This window comes from Sphaerodactylus townsendi, linkage group LG08, assembly GCF_021028975.2.
Source record: "Sphaerodactylus townsendi isolate TG3544 linkage group LG08, MPM_Stown_v2.3, whole genome shotgun sequence".
Taxonomy (NCBI): Eukaryota; Metazoa; Chordata; class Lepidosauria; order Squamata; family Sphaerodactylidae; genus Sphaerodactylus; species Sphaerodactylus townsendi.
This window is the reverse complement of record NC_059432.1, coordinates 33,885,727-33,909,052: the sequence shown is the minus strand read 5'-3', so window position 1 is coordinate 33,909,052 and position 23,326 is coordinate 33,885,727. Positions and strand designations below refer to the sequence as shown.

General features: G+C 48.8%; 1 protein-coding gene across 1 annotated transcript in view; it reads right to left on the bottom strand.

Annotated features, from left to right (window-relative positions):
- The window catches only part of LOC125438561 (lipase member M-like), a 54,179-nt gene that overhangs the window by 16,501 nt on the left and 14,352 nt on the right, over window positions 1-23,326 (bottom strand). Inside the window, exon 7 of the mRNA XM_048506997.1 lies at window positions 22,740-22,886. Coding sequence (XP_048362954.1) covers window positions 22,740-22,886 — 147 coding nt within the window. The remainder of the gene's footprint in view (window positions 1-22,739; window positions 22,887-23,326) is intronic.

Here is a 23,326-nt window from a genome sequence, read left to right as displayed (position 1 = left end):
TGTAAGGACAATTTTAGGACTCCCTCAGGGTATCCCAGCAGTGCATCTACATCTAATAACTGAAGCAGGTCTGCCATCAGTTCCCCTGAAGGGTCACCTAACGCTCTAGTGATTTTACCTCAAATTGGCTTAAGTTCCTAATACACTGCTGGTCTCATGTGGCTATCTGAAGAAAAACTATAGGTCTTCTCCTGTTCTACAACCTCCCCGTGAGATTATTAAAGCCTGGGATCATAATAATATTTGTGAAAGGGCACATAATAAGGAAACATGCCAGTACATTTGGTTTCTAAAAATTCAAAATTGTCAAGATGGTATTTTTGCTTTAAGCCAGTTTAAAAATTCTCATGGTATTTATCTGAGCTTGCCTTCCATCCTTAGGCCTCTTGCACTGACAGATAAACTCCTGAGTTGATGGATAAATAAACCCCTTAACTAGATACCACAGCAGCTCAGATGGAAGTATCTATTTTTTTTTAATACGGCAGTATTCTAGCTTCTCCAACCTCCTATTATCTGTGACATATTAGCAGCTTACCAAAGAGGTTATATCAGGTGTTTTATTTTGGATGTTTGGACAATACAAAAGATTAACAATGAGTTTCATCTCTAGCTAGAAGACAATGACAAACTTGCAGGGAAGAGAAATTGTCGTTTGAATGGCTAGAACAGATCTTTCCTGGAGACTTCAGGAAAGGCTTTTGTGACTGAAGGGATGGGAAAACAGATGGGGTGGGAAAACAGAGATAATAAAACCCCTTGGCACAGAGAGGAGGGTTTCTTTTGCTGATTCTACCTAGGAAGACAGAACTTTGACACCTGGGCTAGCAGTGGCCATTGCCACATGGCAGCAGGTCACATTAAGGGTTGCACTGTACTGTCAGGATATGGAATAATATTAACTGGACTTATTAAACAAGAATTTGCTGAAGGTCACAGCAGGAAGCTGCTGAAGGTCACTAAGTACATCACTATCCGGGTGCCGCATGAGATGACCCAATCTGTGATTGGATGAGATATGTATATAGGTATATCATAGAATAAGGTGGATTGTGCTGGTAGTCCATGTGGTGAAGATAGTTTTGTACAGTATGTTATCTTGCCTTTATGTGCACCAAGATAAAGCCTTCCTGACTTGGAATAAACATCACGGTGGATGTGTTTCTTCCGCCTACTGCCAACTCCTGACACTACGCCCAGGTGCAAGGCGGTAGCTGTCTAATGACATATACCTGTTCTTTTGCCTAAACAGAAGGCGTAAGACTGTGACACCTGGTAGGTCTTTGTGTGTGTTAAGTGCTGTCAAATTGCTTCTGACTCATGTTGATCCTATGAATCAATGTCCTTCAAAATGTCCTATCATTAACAACCTTGCTCAGGTCATGCAAATTGAGGGCTATGGCTTCCTTTATAAAGTCAATCCATCTCATGGCACCAGGTGAAAAAAGATTAATCTTCTATTTACTTACTGAGATGCCCTCCTGGCTAGTTTAAGTCTAAAACCTCACACAGCAAGCAACTTGATACCATACAACCAAATTCAGATTGCTTTTTATGGCATTTTATCAGTGTGCACAAAACATATCAATAATACAACAGGAGAAAAGATACAAATGGAATTGAGGAATTGAGGTCTATAATTAAATCTACTGGCAAAAAGCATTGAAAAAAACAAAACAAAAAATGAAACAATGGGAGAATCCTAAGCCAGCTCTTCTGTATGAAAATAAGACAAAGTAATATGGAGCATGAAACTCCAAACAGAAATTCAGATGAAGAGGCTCATAGATTACCAAATGAGTTTACAGGAGAAAGAATCATCCAAGGATAATATCTAGTTTTGATCCCACCATTTCACCAAGGAACTCAGGGAAGCATACATCATTCTTTCTTCCCTGTTTAACCCTCACAAGAATTCAGTGAGGTAAGTTATGCTGAGAGAGTGTGATTGGCAAAAGGTCATCCAATAAGCTTCATGACAAGTTTTCTCAGGCCCTAGCCTGGCACTCTGACCATTACATTGCAGTGGCTCTGGAAGTCACACAATGCAGCAAACTTGCTTCATCTAAGCCGGCCTATCTCTAGTTCACATCTAGATGGCAGATCTGGGAAGCCTAGGTTCAACATCCTGTGTTCTATGACAGAAGAAAAGTAGGCTATCAATATTGTAAAGTAAAAGTGCCTGAACAGATATAATATGGAAAGGTAAGGCAGGGAAAGGGACAGTGTACCTTGAACCTGCCTGTTCCTTCTGTTGTAAATATTATTTCCGCCCTCCACTTGATACATGAATGTGGATGATACATGACTGAAAAAATGGATTCCTTCATCATGTTTAGTTTGACTGATGAATGAATCAATGAGACCCTTTCATAGGTTTGATGCATGAAGTTAGAATCTATTTATAGTAATTTTAAAAACTGTTTTCTTACCTGAACTCCCAGAATTTTTGCTCAGTTGGCTCAAGCGTCTTGTGATGTAAAGACCAGGCATTCCCTCTACTGTTTCCCAGCCAAACATCATAGCCAGCGTCTGCTAATATGAAACCAAAGCTGTTGTTGGGTGAGTTTGAAATCCAGTGGGTAGCATCTCCAAGCAGAGCATGTTGCAAAAACACAACAGGCTTTGGACCTGTAGGACAAGTATGTATTTAAAATCTTTGTTACATTATCAGTTGATGAACATATGAAGCTACTTGCCCATGCTTCGAGCCATAGGTCTGTCCAGGTTTCTATCTTGTCTTCACTGACTACCAGCTCTTCTTTGAAGTCTCAGGTAGAGATTTTCTACATCACCAGCCACCTGATTATGTTAACTGGAGATGTTTGGGGATGAATCTGAGATTTTCTACATGCAAAGCAGATCCTGGCCTACTGAGCTATGCCCATGCCCTAGCCCAGCACATCCATGAAAATGCTTGAGGCACTTGGCAGTAAAAATTGCAGCAATACAGCCTTGCCTATAAGCAATAATAAAATACCAGATGTTGACATGCAACACTTTAAAAAAGCAACAGTTTGACAAGAGAAATTAGACCAATGAAAAGTAATTGAGTCAAACCAAGCTATAACCCACCAAAAGCAAAGAATAAAGAAAACAAACAGTTTTACATACACAGTTTGAAGTTTGGTGAAATAAAAAGTCTTAGCCTAGCTCTGGGGTGTGGGTGAGGGGAGGCAATTATAGCACCAGAAGCAGAAATTGTATTTATTTGTCAGTGGCCATATCAAAACATGCAGTTTATCCCTCAATTATATTATATTCATTGGCTTTTTTTTAAGTGGAAGATTCCCACAAAGGCAGATGACAATGGCATTGCTCATACTTGTTATGTTTGTATAATCAAGGTGTGGAGAAAGAGGAGGACAGAATCATGTCCACTGCCTTCACCCTTCATTGCCAAGTATTAAAGGATTACAGAGCTGATGAACTTTGCCAAGTATTAAAGGATTACATAGCTGATAAACATAGACTCTGTACATGAGATCTTTTCTGTGAGATCAAAAGCGTGAGACCTGGATTGTACAGAGAAAACCTACTACTGATTTTCTTTGAATTTTCAAGACATAGAACTGGATCCTATGACCTTCCCCTTGAACACCCCTAAAATCATCCAATGATCCTCATGATATATCAAGGTGGCTTTGTGTGGGCTTTATTTAGGGAGAAGAGCTAGGTGAAATGCTTCCTTCTCTTTCCCCTGCTCCTCAAGTGAAAGAAATACAATGAATTACGATTTTCTAGGTTTGTGCAAGATGATAGGTGTATATTTTTGTCCACAGAGATTCCATGGAATCTCAGCAAAGGATTTTTGAGACTCACAGCACCTTAAAATATATAAGTATTTAAATTGCATTCAAATACCTCAGACTTACTCTTTATGAGCCAATAAACACGGGTTTAGAATGGAAAAAAAAAACATTTGGGGAGGGAATTTCACACAGATCCTGCCCCTAAAATGAATCTGCCCATGTTATTTCCCCCAAACCAGTTTTTTTTTGAGAATCACACTATACATCTGCATAGCCACACAGGTACAAATGATATTGTGAGAAGTCAACATGGCTTTGGGGGTTTGTTAGTGCACGTCTGTGTAACTATGCAGTAAATTTTTAAAAAGGCACGTCTCCATGCCAAGGCATGACAGCAACCTAGATTGTTTCTGTGGGCTCCAATCGCAGCTTGCACAGATGAAAGTGAATGCAAAATCAGGAAAACGGGTTATTTTATCCTGACTACAATCCGCTATACATTTGCTGTGCAGAAATGGCCTCAGTGCAGGTTTTGTGTTGCAAAGTGTTTAACACTGTCCCTGGCTCACTGAAAACAGAAATTGTGATGTTCCCCTTTGCTTGCAAATCAGGGAGAGGGTAATTGCTTAAGTTCCTAGTTTTTTTGGTTCACACAACAGAAATGAGTGTGCTAAAAAATCAATTTATCAGCAAGAAGTTACGGGGATCAAAACAACTGGATCAGGATAAGAGAGCTCATGAAACATTTCTAAATAATAAACAAAACCAACAATCAGAGACCCAACCCATGAGGCTAAACCAACACACACAAATACTCAAGGAGAGAAGAGACTGTTACACTGTTATGTAAGCAATAAATATACTACAGAATTTACAGGTGAATTAGAGTTCAAACTTAAAATGGTAGAATTCTGCCCTGAATGCTGCAAGAAAGCTAATTTGATGAGATTATTAACTTTTTAAAAAATTGAACTTTGTTGTTTTGGAAATTTAATTATTAACAATGTCCTACTTTTATGCTTGCCACTGCTTATTTTTTTCTTGGACGTATTCCTATAGAGCTGTAAGGATATATTTATCGCCAGTCCTCAACATGATGCTCCTCCCACTTGAATAGCCATGATGAATTGAAATCGCAGTTAAGCTCTACTTAAGGAAAGGAAAGGGAAAAAAGAATCTATCTGCACCTATATCAATAGAATTCCATTTTAGAGGAAAGAGTGAAATCTCAAAGAAGGCTTAGAACTAAGGAGGCTGTATCAGTGCAATCCCAAGAACATTACTTACAGTATACAGTATACAGTATTACTCGTCAATATATCTTAGGAGCATTCTAAATATACCTGTTTAGGATTGTTCCTCGTATGCTACTTTCTGTGGCATCCTGGAGGTTGCCATCCTCCAGGTGGGGTATGGAGATCTTGCATAAGTATAATTGATCTCCAGACTACAGAGATTAGTTCCCCTGGAGAAAATGGCAACTCTAGAGGGTAGATTCATTAAACCCCACGGAGGTCCCTTTTTTCCCCTCCCCAAACCCTGCCCTCCTCAGACTCCAGTTCCCAAATTTCTAGGAGATTCCAGTCTGGAGTTGGCAACTTGGCAACTCTGTCTCATTCAGATTCTATCATTTACCTAGATATCTACACCACTTGCCATCCTATAGTCCAGTGATGGCGAACCTTTTTGAGGCCGAGTGCCCAAACCGCAACTCAAAGCCCATTTATGCTTCGCCAGGTACCAATCACAGCAATTTAACCTAGATACACCCTGAGTTTTATTTTAGAAAAACAAGCTCCTTACATTTATTTAGAAAAACAACTCAATGCTAAAGTACACATCAAAATGTTTCCACTGCAAAGAGGGACCATACCTTGTATGAATGTATAGAAAGATTTTTTTTAATAAAAGGAAGTGAGTCCATGGCGCATTTAATTGAATTTGAATAATTGATCAGTTGAACTTAAAGACAAATCCATGATGTTACTGGACTTTTTGGGCAAGGTATTTCTAGCGAACTCCTATTCCCTTTAATCAAAGGGCCTTTTCAGATGAATGCTTCCATGTAGAAGGAATGCTTGCAATCACCAGGGGGAGGGAGTTTACACCATTAAAGTTTGCCATTTTGCAGAATTAAAACCAAAATTTGCTGGGGAAAATCATTTCTTCCTCTCCTCATGCTTTTTTTAACATTTGCCATTTGTTTTTATTTAACATTCTATTAAGTAACCCTAAAGGGTGAGGGTGGCATTAACTATTCTTATTCTGTTTTATCCTCAAAACAACTGACTTGTGGGCTCTACAAGCCCAGCTAGAAGCAACCTGCACAAGTTACAGATGGCCCACAGCTATGCTTGAAAAGATGAGGTCCCTTATGTTTGTTTCTGGAGTTATGCTTGTTTTAACATGTACATACATTGTTTAACAGAATAATATAGGGTCTTCAAAGCCATGTACTCTGCTGGCAAGCACCAGGTCCAAAGGAAGCGTGGCTGGCTGGCTGCAGGCCGGCGGGGGGTGACCCTGCCACCGCCTCCTCATCCCCCATGCAGAGTCGAGGTGGGCCCTGCCGAGCATGATGCATGATAAACCTAAAAGCACCATCCCGAGCCCACGGCAGCCCAACCCGGCCCGAGAAACACTTGCAGCGGCGCCTGGCTGGCAAAGGGGTGCCAGCGAGGGTTGCTTTCTGGCTGATAAGCAGCTGGTGCCTGCTGAGGCATGGCCGGGCACTCTGCGGGGCAAGTGGGATCAGCTGCTCCAGGCAAAGGGCATGGAGCAGCCGGAGAACAGCGAGAGAAGCTTGGGGTGACCCTGCCGCAGCCGCCTCCTCTCCTCCCTCCTCTCCCCCCACAAGAGTCGAGCCGGGCCCTGCGTCGCCCTGCTGCCTCTGCCGCCTAAAGCACCCTCGAGCCCAGGCACAGCCCTGACCCGGCCGCCTTAGGCACTCACCTGGCTCGGGGCGCAGGCGGGGGTTGCTTTCTGGCGTTGATCGCCGCTGGTGCCTGCACCAGGCACTTGATGCAGAGCACTCTGCGGGGCAAAGTGGAGATCCCAGCTCTGCATGCCCAGGCAAAGGGCATGGAGCAGCTGGAGAACAGCGAGAGAAGCTTGGGGTGACCCTGCCGCCGCCGCCTCCTCTCCCCCCTCCTCTCCCCCCACAAGAGTCGAGCCGGGCCCTGCGTCGCCCTGCTGCCTCTGCCGCCTAAAGCACCCTCGAGCCCAGTCAGCCCGATTGCCGCTGGTGCCTGCAGGCATGACGGGCACTCTGCAGGGCAAGTGGGATCAGCTGCACCAGACAAAGGGCATGGAGCAGCCGGAGTGCAACGAGAGGAGCTTGGAGGGAGCTGCTGCCGCCGCCGCCACTTGCTCCAACTCCCTGTCTTCTGCCAGCTCGGAGACCTCCATGTGTTCGGAGGCGGAGAAGGCGCCCGTGCTAGGGCGGAGGCACAGCTGCAGGAGGTTTATCTGGCTGAAGATCTTTGGGTGCAGGCGGTGGCCGCAAGCTCCCATAGGAAGCGGAGAGTCTTGCGCCTTGCACTTGGCCTTGACGGATTTGGGTCATGTGGGGGCGCAAAATCCCCTGCCGCCCTCCCCCGCGGCGCCCCCCCTCCACACTTACTTTTTGAAATTGAGCAGGCTTCTTAAAGCTGTTTAGACACCTTGCCTTCGTCCCTACCGAACCGACTGACTGACTGGAGTAGGCGTGTCTGGGCGGCGTGAAGGAGGTGGAAGAGGAACGCCCCAGAATGCAGAGCAAGAGGGGAAGCCCCAGAATGCATTGCGGGAGGGGAAGCCCCAGAATGCATTGCTGGAGGGGAAGGCCCAGCCCAGAATGCAAGTGAGTTTGCAGATGACTCGGCCTACGAGCCGCCTCTGAAGGGGGAAGGGAAGCTTCGGCACTCGCATGCCAGAGGGGAGGCCTCCGCGTGCCACCTCTGGCACGCGTGCCAGAGGTTCGCCATCACGGCTATAGTCTGTCTGTCAGGTTATGATGGCTTTGGAGAGTATACTTGATTATACATGATACAGAGGAAAGATTAATAAAATATTAGCATAGAATCCACCTTGGGTAAGCACTTTTCCTCAGCCTTATATGGAATTAACAATATCTGACTATAGGTTGGGCACTAATATTTCCATTTCACCCACCTTACTTTTTGGCCCGGGAAGGCCAAATTAATGTTGGTAAAAAGTGTGTATCTAACTTACAACATTTAAAAAGTACTCAGAATCCGCTGTATATTTCTCCAAATGATCTTCTGAAATGAACTCTTCTGAAATGAATGTTCCTTGAAATAAACATGCTATGATAATAAAGAACCACATTTTGAACCTGCTTGGGAAGAAACGTATATTAATAAAATGGAACATTTGTCATTTCTACTTTATATAGGTGAGAAGCCAAAATACTTGGCCCCCTGCCAGCAGCAAAGCATACACAACATGAAAATATGAAGATGCTTTAAACTGATTCACAATTTTAGTCCATCTAGCCCATTATTGTCTATAATAAGACACTGGGAAACTTTTAGTAGGTAATATAAAGAACTGAATTTGCATACAATGCATTTAGTGAAAGTTAACTTCACCATCGGTTGGAGGAAACATCTAATCATCAAGGGGTATCTGTTTTGTTCTTTTGTGGCCCCTCTGTAACTCAAGGTTCCTACAACCAATGCTGAAGTCCCACCAACTAATGATGGCCGTGAAAAAAAATATATCTTGCAATTACTCATGACCTGTTTGTAAATCCTGGGGAAAGCATGACCACTTTGCTCATTAACCTTAAACCAGCAAGTAATAATAAAACACCTTTCAGTTTGAAGATTGACAAACATAAAGATACAACCATTGGCCCTTTGTAGAACCACTTCAAAGGATATTAACTCTATTGTTTTCTGACACAGCAGTGTACTGGTCTAAGATGGCTCATTCACATCACAAAAAAGATGTAAAATCATACACAACTTCCATGTCCCATACTATGATAGAGAGTATCATCTGACCCTGAAGGGAAAAAAACAGCCTCTCAGCTGAGCCTGCAGGAGTGCTGCTCAAGCACTCAATCACCTTTGAGAAACGGGATGGAATGTTGGAGAGAAGCAGGTGAGAAGTTAGTTGAGATCTGACTCAGAAAGAGTGAGCAGTGACAGCTCTGGCTCAGGGAAAAGAGCAGATAGAGCAAAGGGTAACTGTGTGGTACAGTGGTTTATCTTTATTTTTGAGAGAAAATAGAGTGCCCAATTGTTAGGCCTGTCTCTGGGGAGAGCAGACCTTTTATAATGTAGCATGACTCTTGGGAAAGAGCAGACTGGCGAGAGTGGATCAAACAGGATCCAAGATAGGATCCGTCCTAGTGGGTAGTCAGAAAAAAACCTGTTTGTGCCTGAAAGCTTTAAAGTCAATGGCTCTCTGAAACCATAACTAGTTTAAATATATGTGCCTCAGCAAAGTTTCTCCTTTGTCTGCCTGGAAACCTGTGATGCTTATTTGTTTCTTTAAACCAACCTGTAAATAAATACATCTTCGTATTGTCAAAGGCTTTCATGGCTGGAATCACTGGGGTGTTGTGTGGTTTCCAGGCTGTATGGCCGTGTTCTAGCAGCATTTTCTCCTGATGTTTCACCGGCATCTGTGGCTGACATCTTCAGATCCTCTGAAGATCCTCTGAAGATGCCAACGCAGGTGAAACGTCAGGTTAAAATGCTACTAGAACACAGCCAAACAGCCCAGAAATCACACAACACCTCAACTACATCTCTTTACTAACCCTTTCTTAGTGATCTCAATAATCTTCTTGTGTACCACAAAACTTACCCCAAAGCTTGTACACTTACTACCTTTAGATCACCTGGTAACTGAGGGGGTGGGTTATAGTTTAAAATGTACGTAGATCTCAAAAATCGCAGGAGACTGTATCCATACCTTCAGTTGGTTAAAATAAAAAAGCCTGTCATGCATACAATTAAAACAAAGTGTGTGTGTATTGGGCGGGGGAGGGGGGGGGAGCTCTGGAGAAAGCTTGGGATACTTTTCCTATACTGTCAATTAATTGTTTATTACCAAGCAATTTACCTCATTCCCTGACCTGGATAGCCCCAGTCTAGCCTGATTTCATTAGTACTCAGAAACGAAGCAAGGACAGCCCGGGCAAGTATTTGGATGGGAGACTTCAGGGTTGTGATGCAGAGGCAGGCAATGGCAAACTACCTTTGAATTTCTCTTGCCTTGAAAATCCTATGAGGTTAACATACAAACCACGTAACCCACTGGCAGCCAATTTAAGTGTGGTATTTCTTATTTGTATAATAAGGAACAATGCTCATAACATACAATAATATAATTCACTGTTGTATCATCACATGAATTATTTTTCTCTTTTTTCATTCAATAATCTAAACTAAACCTTTTCTCTTTTTTCTCGATTCAATAGTCCATTATCAGGTGTATCCACATTCATATAAATCCAAAGGGTTCATATAAATCCAAGTTCTTGCAATTGATGGAACAATATGCCAGTTCAGTCATAATTGTTGCAGTCTTCAATTCATTCGCTGTAGGAACGCGATCATACTGAAATTGCGCTCTTCGGTGCCTTCATCAGTGCCAATTTGCCATTTACTTGTACATGAGGTGTTCTATAGGTAATAAACGCTTTCCAAGAAGCTGTTAGATCCTACCACACCTTCCTCTGGTAGCTGACTCTCTCCCTTACTACCAGAGGAAGGTGTGGTAGGATCTAACAGCTTCTTGGAAAGCGTTTATTACCTATAGAACACCTCATGTACAAGTAAATGGCAAATTGGCACTGATGAAGGCAGAATCAAGAGCGCCACTGCAGCGATGCTCCTGCCAGCAATGAATTGAAGACTGCAATATTTATGACTGAAACTCTTTTGTTATCAATTGCAAGAACTCTGGATTTATATGAATTTGGATTTTATATGAATGTGGATACACCTTTGAAAGGACTTCATTAGAATGAAAAAAAGAGAAAAGGTTTAGTTTAGATTATTGAATGAAAAAAGAGAAAAATAATTCATGTGATGATACAACAGTGAATTATATTATTGTATGTTATGAGCATTGTTCCTTATTATACAAATAAGAAATACCACACTTAAATTGGCTGCCAGTGGGTTACGTGGTTTGTATGTTAATGCTTATTTAGACGTTACCTACATCTTTGTTACCTTAATCCTATGAGGTTGCCATAAGTCAACTGTGACTTAATGGGAAAATACATACTCGTATACTTTCTTTCAATTAAACTTTGTTAACTGAGTGAAAAGGTTTTAATGGAATTTTAGTCAATTATTGTTCATGTGTTTTATTCAAAGACCCACCAAAGTCAGCCATATGCATAACCATACTTGTCTAGCTGTATCATGATCATTTTGTAGATTAAGGACCTCAAAGCCTCATCTGTATATTTTCCACTGAGCCACATTAAGGCTGATCTTCATTGAGCAGGGCATCCAAATCAGTTGGGGGGGGGGGGGGACACACACAGCATTTCCAATATTTATCAACTCCATTATTCCCTATGGGGAATTTTTCCAGAGGGCTGGGGGTCTTTGTAAAGGTACTGGCAGCAACAATGGATGGAAGCTACTGGTGCCTGTCCTTTAAATAACCCCCAATTTTCAAGTTGATTGGACTCCTTTGTTCACACCACTGAACAAAGGGCCTCCAGCCCTTTGTCTCCATTGTTTCCTGTTGAGGAAAACAAAGCAAAATATGTAAAACCCAAGAATCTCCCTCCATAGCTATTGATAATCAATGTAACTCCCAAGAATCTGAAATGTTGTAAAATGTGAAAATATCAATGCAAAATGTTGTAATCTGCAAGAGCACCACAAATTCAACACAAATCAGATCCAGCAAAAAACAAACTTTTAAAAACAACAAAACCACATGAAACTGACAAAACCTTTGCTAAATCAGCTTGCTAAGCCAATGTGAGCCCCAGAAAACATAGAAACACAGCAGAAATAAAGGGGAAAATAGTCTTAGGTGTTTGTGAACACCAACTCTTGACATACCTGTTTTATCTTGAATTTTGGGGACATATTTTTTCCAGTATTCTGTAAAATCCCCCATATACTTGGGAGAGCTGAATATACCCAGAAAATACTAATAAGGTCTTTTTCTGATATATTTTTGCACTGGTGATATTTGAAAGCACGTCCCTAGATTTGTGTGCAGAGGATAAACTTGGAATATTAGAACCATCAGTAGGCAATTTTATTTTATGGAGCTGAGTCCCTATCTTCAAACCACTAACCTGAGAAGATTTTCTAACTGCAGTTTCCAAACCTTCCAAAGAAAAATGAAAGGGAAGAAAGTTGGCACTACTCTTTTATAGTGATGAGCTTCTATACTGTGTTAGTAATGAATAGATGAACTACTGAGTTGCAATATGTTACTTTGTCCCAATCCACAAAACAGGGACCAGATCCAGTGTGCTATAGTGGTTAAGAATGCTGGATTCTAGTTGGGTGAGGTTTGTTTCTCCACTCTTACACATGAAACCTTCTGGGTGACCTTGGTCTAGTCTCAATTCTCTCAGAACTCTCTTAGTCCCACATACCTCACAAGTTACCTGTTGTGGGGAAAGGAAGGAAAGGTAAGTTGCTTTGAGACTCCTCACGGTTGAGAAAAGTGGTTTTTTAAATACCAATTCTTCTTGTACAAAAGAATTCTACTCAGTTGAATGTCTTCTCATCATCTAAAAACGAGATGATTTTATGTTATTTTTATTAATATAATCTGTAAGATTTACAACTCTCCTTACATTTGAGTTAATAACTGGTCAGGAATAAAGTCATTTTGATGACTGTGTCACGTTCCACAAGGCCTAGAATCAGGGGTCCCCCTCTGGATATATCCAACTGAGTTCTTCCTTGGTCACTGACATATCCACAAAACACTATCTAAGTTGCCCTTAAACCTCACTGCTCTTAAGTCCTACCCTACACCATCTCAAGAGTCTTTCACTCCCCATGGTTTTATCAGTGAGTAATTGCCCCTCTGTGCTATTGCTGGGCTGTTCTGCTCAGTCTTACCGTGAAGCAGGGTTGTCATGGCAAGGATCTGGTTCTTCCCTGCACTATCCTCAGTCTGGCAGCTGCAGTCTTATTGTTCCACCTACAGCCTCTCTATTCCCCCGCTCCACCTTCTGCCTCTGCCTTCTCTGAGGGAATGCCAGCTTCCCCTTTGAGGACACAGTCTCAGCAACCTCACAGCCAGCTACTGTTGATGCCTACAGGCTCTCAGGCTCTCCTCCAGCTCAGGCTGCAACTCCCAACTGTTCCTCCTTCACATAAAGTCAACCTGTTGTCCCCTCCTCCCCCTTGGGAATGTGTCTTCATCCCTTGACCTCCCACCAGCCTTTCCCCATTGTTTTCTTGCTCTCGCCCTCTCACTTGTGTTGTCATGCCACTTCCAGCCCATTCATATTTATTTCTGACTAGGCTGCAAAAGGCCCCACCTGCTGGATGGAGTTTGCAGGACTGATGTCAAGATTTCATAATTTAAATTCAGTAGGCATCTAGGTCAATACAACTTTATTTCTGCCTGATCTTCCCTTCTTTGAGAATTATTACCATCTTTTATTCAAATCAAGAGGCAGAAAGCCTTTCCCTCCTAAAATACCTGATTAATAGTGGCCAACAGGAGCAATGCACTTATCTCCTTAGAAGAGTGGTAAAACTCAGCTGTGGTCCCCTCAAACTTCGGTCACTTTTAAAAAGAGTCTCCTGCAGTGAGCCAACAACTGGGTTCTTAGAGAGAAATATTCCCCAGAGATTTTTTGACTCCCCACATGCCCTAGTGCATGCACAGATTTCCCTGATCTGTTCTTTGATCATATAGCAGTCTCTATTGAGGCCACCCCTCATTGGTTTTTTGGCTTAGGTTGTTTGAGCAGTTGCCTGATTAATTATAAAATCAGCAAACAGTGATATAAGTGTTTCATAATAAGTCAGGCATTCATCTGAAGAGGTAGGTGTCAGGATTTTAGATCTAATGGAGCTTAGAGATGAAGAATGCAGAAAATTCCTAATCTTAGCCTTGCTGTGACTGTTCCACTTAATTTTGTGGGCAGAGATAGGGGAAGAGGTAGTGACCATGGTATTTGGAGGTGGAAGTTCCAGATAAAGACATAGGGGCCTCTGGTCACTCCAAATCTGATACATCACCTGAAAGCCCTTTATCCAATGAAGGCAATTTTGGGATATCATAACATAGTAAATTACACTACTATCCCGAGTAGAAATGTATGTATACTCTCCTGAACTGTCAAAGGCTACCATACCAGTGAGGTGGATGAGGTCAAATTTAGAACAAATACTAACAAAGTCAAAACTTGCCCCGCTTAGAATGCCTTGGAAGAGAAAAGAACCAAGGTGCGTCATCCAGCTCCAGTCCTGATATGGCCTGCAAACTAAGTTCATCCTCTCCCAATCTAACATTAAAGTTTGCAGCTACAAGCTAATTTGTACACACACGCACAGATTGCAGCTCTTCTAAACAGTCCAACAATTTGGTCCAGAGGGAAGTTCTTTCCTCCTTTGATGTGCAAGGGGGAAGGTAAACATTAAGCAGCACCTCCTCAAAGTGGTCTCAGGAAAGGGCTACAGTGATCGCCAGATTACCACATGTTGACAAAATTTCTGTGGATACACTGAGATTGGATCTGATGAAGACAGCAAGTCCAGCTTGATGGTGTTCTCTGTGGTGCGATTTGTAAGCAGGTTAGGCTATATACTCTATATACTCTTGGAAGGTAATAGTAAAGGGGCACCAGGTTTCCTGAAGAACTATTATGTCAAATGTTCTTAAACAGGTGAGGAAATCCTGATTAGATAACTTGTTGTACCATCCTGCTACATTCCAAGGCAGCACTTTGTCTAGTCATTCTGAGTTAATCCGAACCATTTGTCCCTGACTGTCTGAAAAAATGCATTCATTTTGTCAATGTTTCATATTTTGTTTCATGTCCACATATGTGATCCAGCAAGAAAGGCGGAGAACCAAATGAAGGGGGCAAGGGGATGGGGGTAGCCAAACGTACCCTCCACATGACCTAGGCAGTGGCACCTGAGTCATGAGACCTCCCTTATCTCACCCAAAACACACCCCTGCTTCTTGTGGTGAGAGCCACCTTGATGGGTTTTTTTACATAGTCTAGTTTTTTTTTAAAAAATTCCTAAAAATACTGATGACTGTTGGGCAACCCAATCCACGGGATGGGTGGGGGAGCTTTAAAGCAGGTGAGGAACAGCACCATGATCGTGGCACTGTGCCACTTTCAAAGAGAGTGGGAGAGCTCATCAAGCACCACCTTGATCTGTGACTGGTCATTGATGATGACCCAGGTAACCCAAAAGAAGGCCTCCAGATGACCTGAGGTAGTGATGACTGTTGTGCTCAATCCCCTCCATCCATTGATCAGTCCAAGTTGTGGATCCCATCCACTCATGATGCCCTCTGATGGCACAAGGGAGTTCACCCCACAGTAGGATAGCCCATGTGAGGGGCAAGGGCAACCCCACAAGACCCTGGGAATGAAGAAGGACAGTCCCCACAACAGCACCATGGTGCTGTGGTCAGTAGATACCAGGGCATGGAAATCTTCTGGATACAAGGCATATGCTTAGTACTAAAATCTTATGCCCTGTCCAGTTGTTCAGTATTTTCCTTCCGCACAAGAACATTTGTGATTGTATATAGTTATTTCAAAATATGAACATGAAAGCCAAGAATGATGTAAGAAAAGATTTAAGATGTTGATAAGCATTTTGAAAGTGATTTTAGCGTAGGCATGGATTTAACTATCCATAAAATGAAAAGGCACAGAATGAACCAGAAGAGGCTGTGCTTTTGATGATCATCCTTGACAAGCTAAGGTGCTGATAGGCATCTTGGCAGTGATTCAGACTTCTGTTGCTTTCTATCTTGCTTTCAGGTAGTCTTCTGGTGGGATGTTTTGAGGCTGATATTTTTGAGTAATGTTGTTGTATGTAGGTTTTATGTTTGCTGTTACTTTTGTATCTTCTATTGTAATTTTTGATAAGCTATTGTGCTTTTGAAAACTTAAATTTGACTATAAATTTGGCTATAAATGTTCAGATAAATGAAAGTGAGTAAAATAATGAAAGGATTTTATGAGAGCCAACCTCAGATGCAGACTTGCCAGGCCAGGAATGCATTCAGAGTGGGCATTCAGGCAGCTGAAGGTCAGATGGTGCTTCCTGTTGATGAGGCTCCTGGCCATGCCTGAGAATGTTCCATCAATTATGGCTGCCTGTGTAATGCTGCACCACAAATGTGATGCAGGCCACACCGCCCCAGAGTTTAACTTTGAAAATGGCCCCTTGCTGTCACAACTGCCTGAAGAGGAATGGAGGTCATGGTGTGGACAGCGCCCCCCCCCCCGAGGTACAACCCCAGAGATGACACCAACCTATGGGAGAGCATTTCTGTCAGAGACACCCTGGCACAGAAACCGCTCAAGAGGACACGCTGGCTGCAGCAGCTGATGTGAGGGGGACCCCTGCTAGCCATGGTTCATCTAGTACCCTCACAGACCATGGGGCCTGCGTGCACACTTTCAGATTCTCTCAGTCACCGGCCAGCAGAAAGGAGCATCAAAATTTGGGTGAGAAAGTCCAGTGGCAGCCGGTGACTGAGAAAGTCAAAGAGTGTGCAGGCAGGCTGGAATGATCCAGCAAGAAAGGCAGGTGAACCAAATGCAGGGGTGGGGGGAGGGGGCAGCTAAATGTGCTCCCACGTGATCTAGGTGGTGATACCTGAGTGAACCAAGGATGGAAACTTTGGAAGCAACCTCAGACCCAGGAGAGGAAAACATAAGAACATAAGAACAAGCCAGCTGGATCAGACCAGAGTCCATCTAGTCCAGCTCTCTGCTACTCACAGTGGCCCATCAGGTACCTTTGGAAGCTCAGATGCAGGATGTGAAAGCAATGGCCTTCTTGGGTTTTTTTGACATTTGACATTTTTTTGACATTTTTTTGACATTTTTTTGAGCCTTGACATTCATGTACTATGATCAGCTGAATCTGCTTGGATCCATCCAACCTGGTCACATCTGATTACCAGCAGCTTTCCAAGTAGAAACTTTCCACAGCACCTGCTATTCCTCCTCCTTTTTAAGTGGAGATGCCAGAGGTTGTATCTGGGATCTTCTATATGCAATGCAGGTGTGGTGTCACCAAGCAGTGGCCCTTCTCTGAAATAATCACATCCTTTGATTATGAATTATTTCATTTGGAATAATTGCTACCTCTGGTTTCATCCACCCATTCTTGACATGCAATAATTTAATGATGGTTAATTGTAAGGTTGCCCTGTCAGTAGACATTAACTAAACTCTGATATTGATAATAGCTGTCTTTACTGAAAGTCTATGCAAGGCAAGGTACCATACTTTTCATAGCCAGAACTGAGAAATGGGGGAAAGGCAAAGGGAGATACAGTTTCAGCACCCAAGCCCCCCCCCCCCCCCCCCCCGCTCCCAGCCAGCTGGTGAGAAAAGCAGGGAGGTTAGAATGTGAAAGCCATTATCTGATTGCCTAGCACTATGGGAAGAAGGAATACTGTTTCCTTCCACAACATAACTCAATTTAGAGTCCTCCTGATCAAGCTGGTGAGCAAAAGTGTTCCTACCTGTACCTGTGAGGTGCAAACCATCCCTTGCCATCTTCATGAAACCGCAGACCATGGTTCTATATTTATATTAATAAAGGGTTCTTGCCACACCACACTGCACTTAATATTTCAAAGGACCACATCTCAGCTTCCAGTTAAATGTCCAAAGCAAGTCCAAGAGAAAGACTCATGCAGGCAAACTCTACCAATACGATCTCCAAAGTGGCTTGATGTCATAGGATCCTTAGAACCGCCAAACGTTTCTGAAATCTTTCATCATCCTCAACCTTATTTGAATTTTCAGAGCAAGCGAGAGGATCAATTGCTTAATAACAACCATATTTCACGAAGAATGGCAAAAACCTTTAATAGGTATCTCCAAAAGGATCTCTTATGTGATGCTATAATATAAGGAGATTTGTCAATATGTAGGAAAATGCAGTTCAAATGCAAATGTTGCAAAACGACCAGCCATATTCCTTCTTATTAGTCCCGTCATTAAATGTTTAAAATACAACCACTTTAAAAAAGGTCAGCTGGCCAGTATTATCTTTAAACTGCCTGTTGCTGGCCCCCTTCTGTTTTGGATTATGCATGTTGTCTCATCAGATCAATGATCTCCTTATACATGTTTTGAGGTGCATCCAAGCCCCAGATGAAATCCAAGTGAGCCCATTTTGGAATTGCTTTATGGAATACGAGATTTTTAATTTGAGAAAGTAAAATAGCAACATCTTTGGGATCTGAAAGAAGATCTTGTCCTCCAGTCCATACTGCGGTTGGTACATTCATATCTTCTATCTTATATATGGGAGGGGTAAACTGGAAAAAAATGCACAAGAAAGAAAGACAACATTTTCAGTGTTCCCCATTTTTTAAAATATACATTAAATATATGAATATTTAACTCATATTTTCCTTTTAAGTTATAACAGTCCTTTTCCAACTCTTTTGAACTGTGTCTACCACTCAGAGTTGTGCCCATCTTTATTAAGGAGAAACAGTAGTGATAATAAATGACATGATTGAAATTTGCTTCCAGTTTGCTCATTTTTCTTTGAATGACAACTCAAATATTTGTATTGGTGATTTGTACAATGTTTGAAGTTAGGTATAATTTATTTGCATCTTCACAGTTAGCAAAGTTTATATCAATATAGCCAGCTTGCAGGTATATACTGCCGGCATGAAGAGGTTGTAGCTTTCATGGCCTTTTGAGTTCATTGTAGAGGTTATAAAAACTATAGTTCTCATCCAGCTCAGCAGAAAACCATTTTAAGGAAGAATAGTACTTTATTGGAAAAAATAACACTGTACTGGAAAGAAGCATACATTTACATATACCAAGGTTTTTTAGCTACCTGCCAAAAGAGAGGGAGTTTGCTCTCTTCTTCATGTTTCAAAATGGAATTAAGAATCTGAAGGTACTCACTGGGGATGTAAACATGTGAACTAGTCCTCCATGGCAAAATATCTCTGTATAATTCCAGTTGGCAGAATTTTTGTTTCATGAATTCCCTCATCCCCATTCTTCCTTTGGTTTTTTTTCCTCCAAAGACTGTGGCCGTTTCCGCACGGCCCATAAACGACGGCCTGGGGGCGGTAAAAACGCCGCCCCCAGGCTGGGGGGGGGGTGGGGAGGGGGGGGGGAGGGGGGGAGGGGGGGCTAGGGGTGGGGGGGGGTGTTGGGGGGGGGGGGGGTGGGGGGGGGGGGGGTTTTGGGGGGGGGGGGGGGTGGGGGGGGGGGGGGGGGGGGGGGGGGGGGGGTGGGGGGGGGGGGGGGTGTGGGGGGGGGGGGGTGGGGGGGGGGGGGGGTGGGGGGGGGGGGGGGTGGGGGGGGGGGGGGGTGGGGGGGGGGGGGGGTGGGGGGGGGGGGGGGTGGGGGGGGGGGGGGGTGGGGGGGGGGGGGGGTGGGGGGGGGGGGGGGTGGGGGGGGGGGGGGGTGGGGGGGGGGGGGGGTGGGGGGGGGGGGGGGTGGGGGGGGGGGGGGGTGGGGGGGGGGGGGGGTGGGGGGGGGGGGGGGTGGGGGGGGGGGGGGGTGGGGGGGGGGGGGGGTGGGGGGGGGGGGGGGTGGGGGGGGGGGGGGGTGGGGGGGGGGGGGGGTGGGGGGGGGGGGGGGTGGGGGGGGGGGGGGGTGGGGGGGGGGGGGGGTGGGGGGGGGGGGGGGTGGGGGGGGGGGGGGGTGGGGGGGGGGGGGGGTGGGGGGGGGGGGGGGTGGGGGGGGGGGGGGGTGGGGGGGGGGGGGGGTGGGGGGGGGGGGGGGTGGGGGGGGGGGGGGGTGGGGGGGGGGGGGGGTGGGGGGGGGGGGGGGTGGGGGGGGGGGGGGGTGGGGGGGGGGGGGGGTGGGGGGGGGGGGGGGTGGGGGGGGGGGGGGGTGGGGGGGGGGGGGGGTGGGGGGGGGGGGGGGTGGGGGGGGGGGGGGGTGGGGGGGGGGGGGGGTGGGGGGGGGGGGGGGTGGGGGGGGGGGGGGGTGGGGGGGGGGGGGGGTGGGGGGGGGGGGGGGTGGGGGGGGGGGGGGGTGGGGGGGGGGGGGGGTGGGGGGGGGGGGGGGTGGGGGGGGGGGGGGGTGGGGGGGGGGGGGGGTGGGGGGGGGGGGGGGTGGGGGGGGGGGGGGGTGGGGGGGGGGGGGGGTGGGGGGGGGGGGGGGTGGGGGGGGGGGGGGGTGGGGGGGGGGGGGGGTGGGGGGGGGGGGGGGTGGGGGGGGGGGGGGGTGGGGGGGGGGGGGGGTGGGGGGGGGGGGGGGTGGGGGGGGGGGGGGGTGGGGGGGGGGGGGGGTGGGGGGGGGGGGGGGTGGGGGGGGGGGGGGGTGGGGGGGGGGGGGGGTGGGGGGGGGGGGGGGTGGGGGGGGGGGGGGGTGGGGGGGGGGGGGGGTGGGGGGGGGGGGGGGTGGGGGGGGGGGGGGGTGGGGGGGGGGGGGGGTGGGGGGGGGGGGGGGTGGGGGGGGGGGGGGGTGGGGGGGGGGGGGGGTGGGGGGGGGGGGGGGTGGGGGGGGGGGGGGGTGGGGGGGGGGGGGGGTGGGGGGGGGGGGGGGTGGGGGGGGGGGGGGGTGGGGGGGGGGGGGGGTGGGGGGGGGGGGGGGTGGGGGGGGGGGGGGGTGGGGGGGGGGGGGGGTGGGGGGGGGGGGGGGTGGGGGGGGGGGGGGGTGGGGGGGGGGGGGGGTGGGGGGGGGGGGGGGTGGGGGGGGGGGGGGGTGGGGGGGGGGGGGGGTGGGGGGGGGGGGGGGTGGGGGGGGGGGGGGGTGGGGGGGGGGGGGGGTGGGGGGGGGGGGGGGTGGGGGGGGGGGGGGGTGGGGGGGGGGGGGGGTGGGGGGGGGGGGGGGTGGGGGGGGGGGGGGGTGGGGGGGGGGGGGGGTGGGGGGGGGGGGGGGTGGGGGGGGGGGGGGGTGGGGGGGGGGGGGGGTGGGGGGGGGGGGGGGTGGGGGGGGGGGGGGGTGGGGGGGGGGGGGGGTGGGGGGGGGGGGGGGTGGGGGGGGGGGGGGGTGGGGGGGGGGGGGGGTGGGGGGGGGGGGGGGTGGGGGGGGGGGGGGGTGGGGGGGGGGGGGGGTGGGGGGGGGGGGGGGTGGGGGGGGGGGGGGGTGGGGGGGGGGGGGGGTGGGGGGGGGGGGGGGTGGGGGGGGGGGGGGGTGGGGGGGGGGGGGGGTGGGGGGGGGGGGGGGTGGGGGGGGGGGGGGGTGGGGGGGGGGGGGGGTGGGGGGGGGGGGGGGTGGGGGGGGGGGGGGGTGGGGGGGGGGGGGGGTGGGGGGGGGGGGGGGTGGGGGGGGGGGGGGGTGGGGGGGGGGGGGGGTGGGGGGGGGGGGGGGTGGGGGGGGGGGGGGGTGGGGGGGGGGGGGGGTGGGGGGGGGGGGGGGTGGGGGGGGGGGGGGGTGGGGGGGGGGGGGGGTGGGGGGGGGGGGGGGTGGGGGGGGGGGGGGGTGGGGGGGGGGGGGGGTGGGGGGGGGGGGGGGTGGGGGGGGGGGGGGGTGGGGGGGGGGGGGGGTGGGGGGGGGGGGGGGTGGGGGGGGGGGGGGGTGGGGGGGGGGGGGGGTGGGGGGGGGGGGGGGTGGGGGGGGGGGGGGGTGGGGGGGGGGGGGGGTGGGGGGGGGGGGGGGTGGGGGGGGGGGGGGGTGGGGGGGGGGGGGGGTGGGGGGGGGGGGGGGTGGGGGGGGGGGGGGGTGGGGGGGGGGGGGGGTGGGGGGGGGGGGGGGTGGGGGGGGGGGGGGGTGGGGGGGGGGGGGGGTGGGGGGGGGGGGGGGTGGGGGGGGGGGGGGGTGGGGGGGGGGGGGGGTGGGGGGGGGGGGGGGTGGGGGGGGGGGGGGGTGGGGGGGGGGGGGGGGGGGGGGGGGGGGGGGTGGCGGGCGCGGGAAGGGGGGGGGGGGGGGGGGGGGGAGGGGGGGGGGGGGAGTGGGGGGGGGGGGGGGGGGGGGGGTGGTGTGGGGGGGGGGGGGGGCGGGGGGGGGGGGGGGGGGGGGGGGGGGGGGGGGGGGGGGGGGTTGGGGGGGGAGAGGGGGGGAGGGGGTGGGTGTGGGGGGCGGGGGGGGGGGGGGGGGGGCGGGGGGGTGGGGGGGGGGGGGGCGCGGGGGGGGCGGGGGGGGGGGGGGGGGGGGGGGGGGTGTGGCCGGGCGGGGGCGGGGGGGGTGGGGGGGGGTGGGGGGGGGGGGGAGGTCAGAAGGTGAGCGAGTGCATCTCCCTCTCACCCACCTTCTCTCATATGGCCGCTGCCTACCGTCATATTTACCCCGTCCCATCATCACTGGGATCCCTGGACCTTTAGGTGGGGCCCCCATTTCCTACCGTCCCCTTCCTGCCTATTACCCCGGCGAAGGCTCTCCACCGTAGTGGACTCGGGTTCGCCACTAGTTAAAGTACTAATCCCTAATCTAACTAACAATTACAGTTTTAACTGAGTAACAGAAAGCCAGGCTAACAATAACAGTGGAACAAATAGTACAATTAGACCCACAACTACTAACTAACTATGTGACTGTGGTAAATAACTACAGCGTCACAGCTTGGTTGACAACTACCAGCTTGGTTGACAACTACAGTTCTCTTACCTCTGCTACTAGGATCAGAACATGAATGAATCTTTTTATGAAAATTTGGTGAAGATACAATATGAGTACCTTTCTGTAAGTGTCTTTATTTTTATCTGCTTGTATTTGTTTACTCTATACATATACAACATCCTTAATCTTATATTGGTAATAAAACTGGCAACTCTTCAAAGTTTTCTGGTTTGCTTGCATTGGCTATATGAAAAAATACAATATAACTTGCAACATAGAAACAAGTAACTTACTCTCTACTTAGCAACCTATTAAATAATACTTACCATATTCATATTTTCCATATTATAGCCACCCAGGAGGAAAAAGATATTTCCACAGGCACCAGAAAATAATCTGTAGCTACACAGTGGAACAACAATTTTTTTCAGTAATTTGTTCCGGCGAAGAAATTCTTTTTTGCCAAGCATAACCTGTAACATGCAAAGGAATTGGTCAGATGGAGAGATATTTTGGGTTCTTACCCCTGCCTAAATGGAAGAACCACTTTCATTAGTATGGTTTGGGGGCAAGATCAGTGTAAGCTCCATGCTCCTGACCACATCACTTATGTCCACAATGAATGCCATGTACTGGCTCTTTCAATGAGTCTTTCCTGGGATGCTTGCACATGGGTGGATTCCGTATGGCACAAATATAACATCTTTAGGATGTTATAAATAGCGTTTTGGGGAAGAACTTCATACAGCTCTCTTCCCCAAAACAAGTTCAGCAGTTATATTCCTCTCAAGCTGGATTTTTAAACAATCGCTATACTAGTGATCTTTTCCCCGCAGCCCAAATTGAGGACAATTCCTGCCTGCTAAGCAAATGCCAGCATGGAGGGAAATGCTTTATTTCTCCCACCCAAACC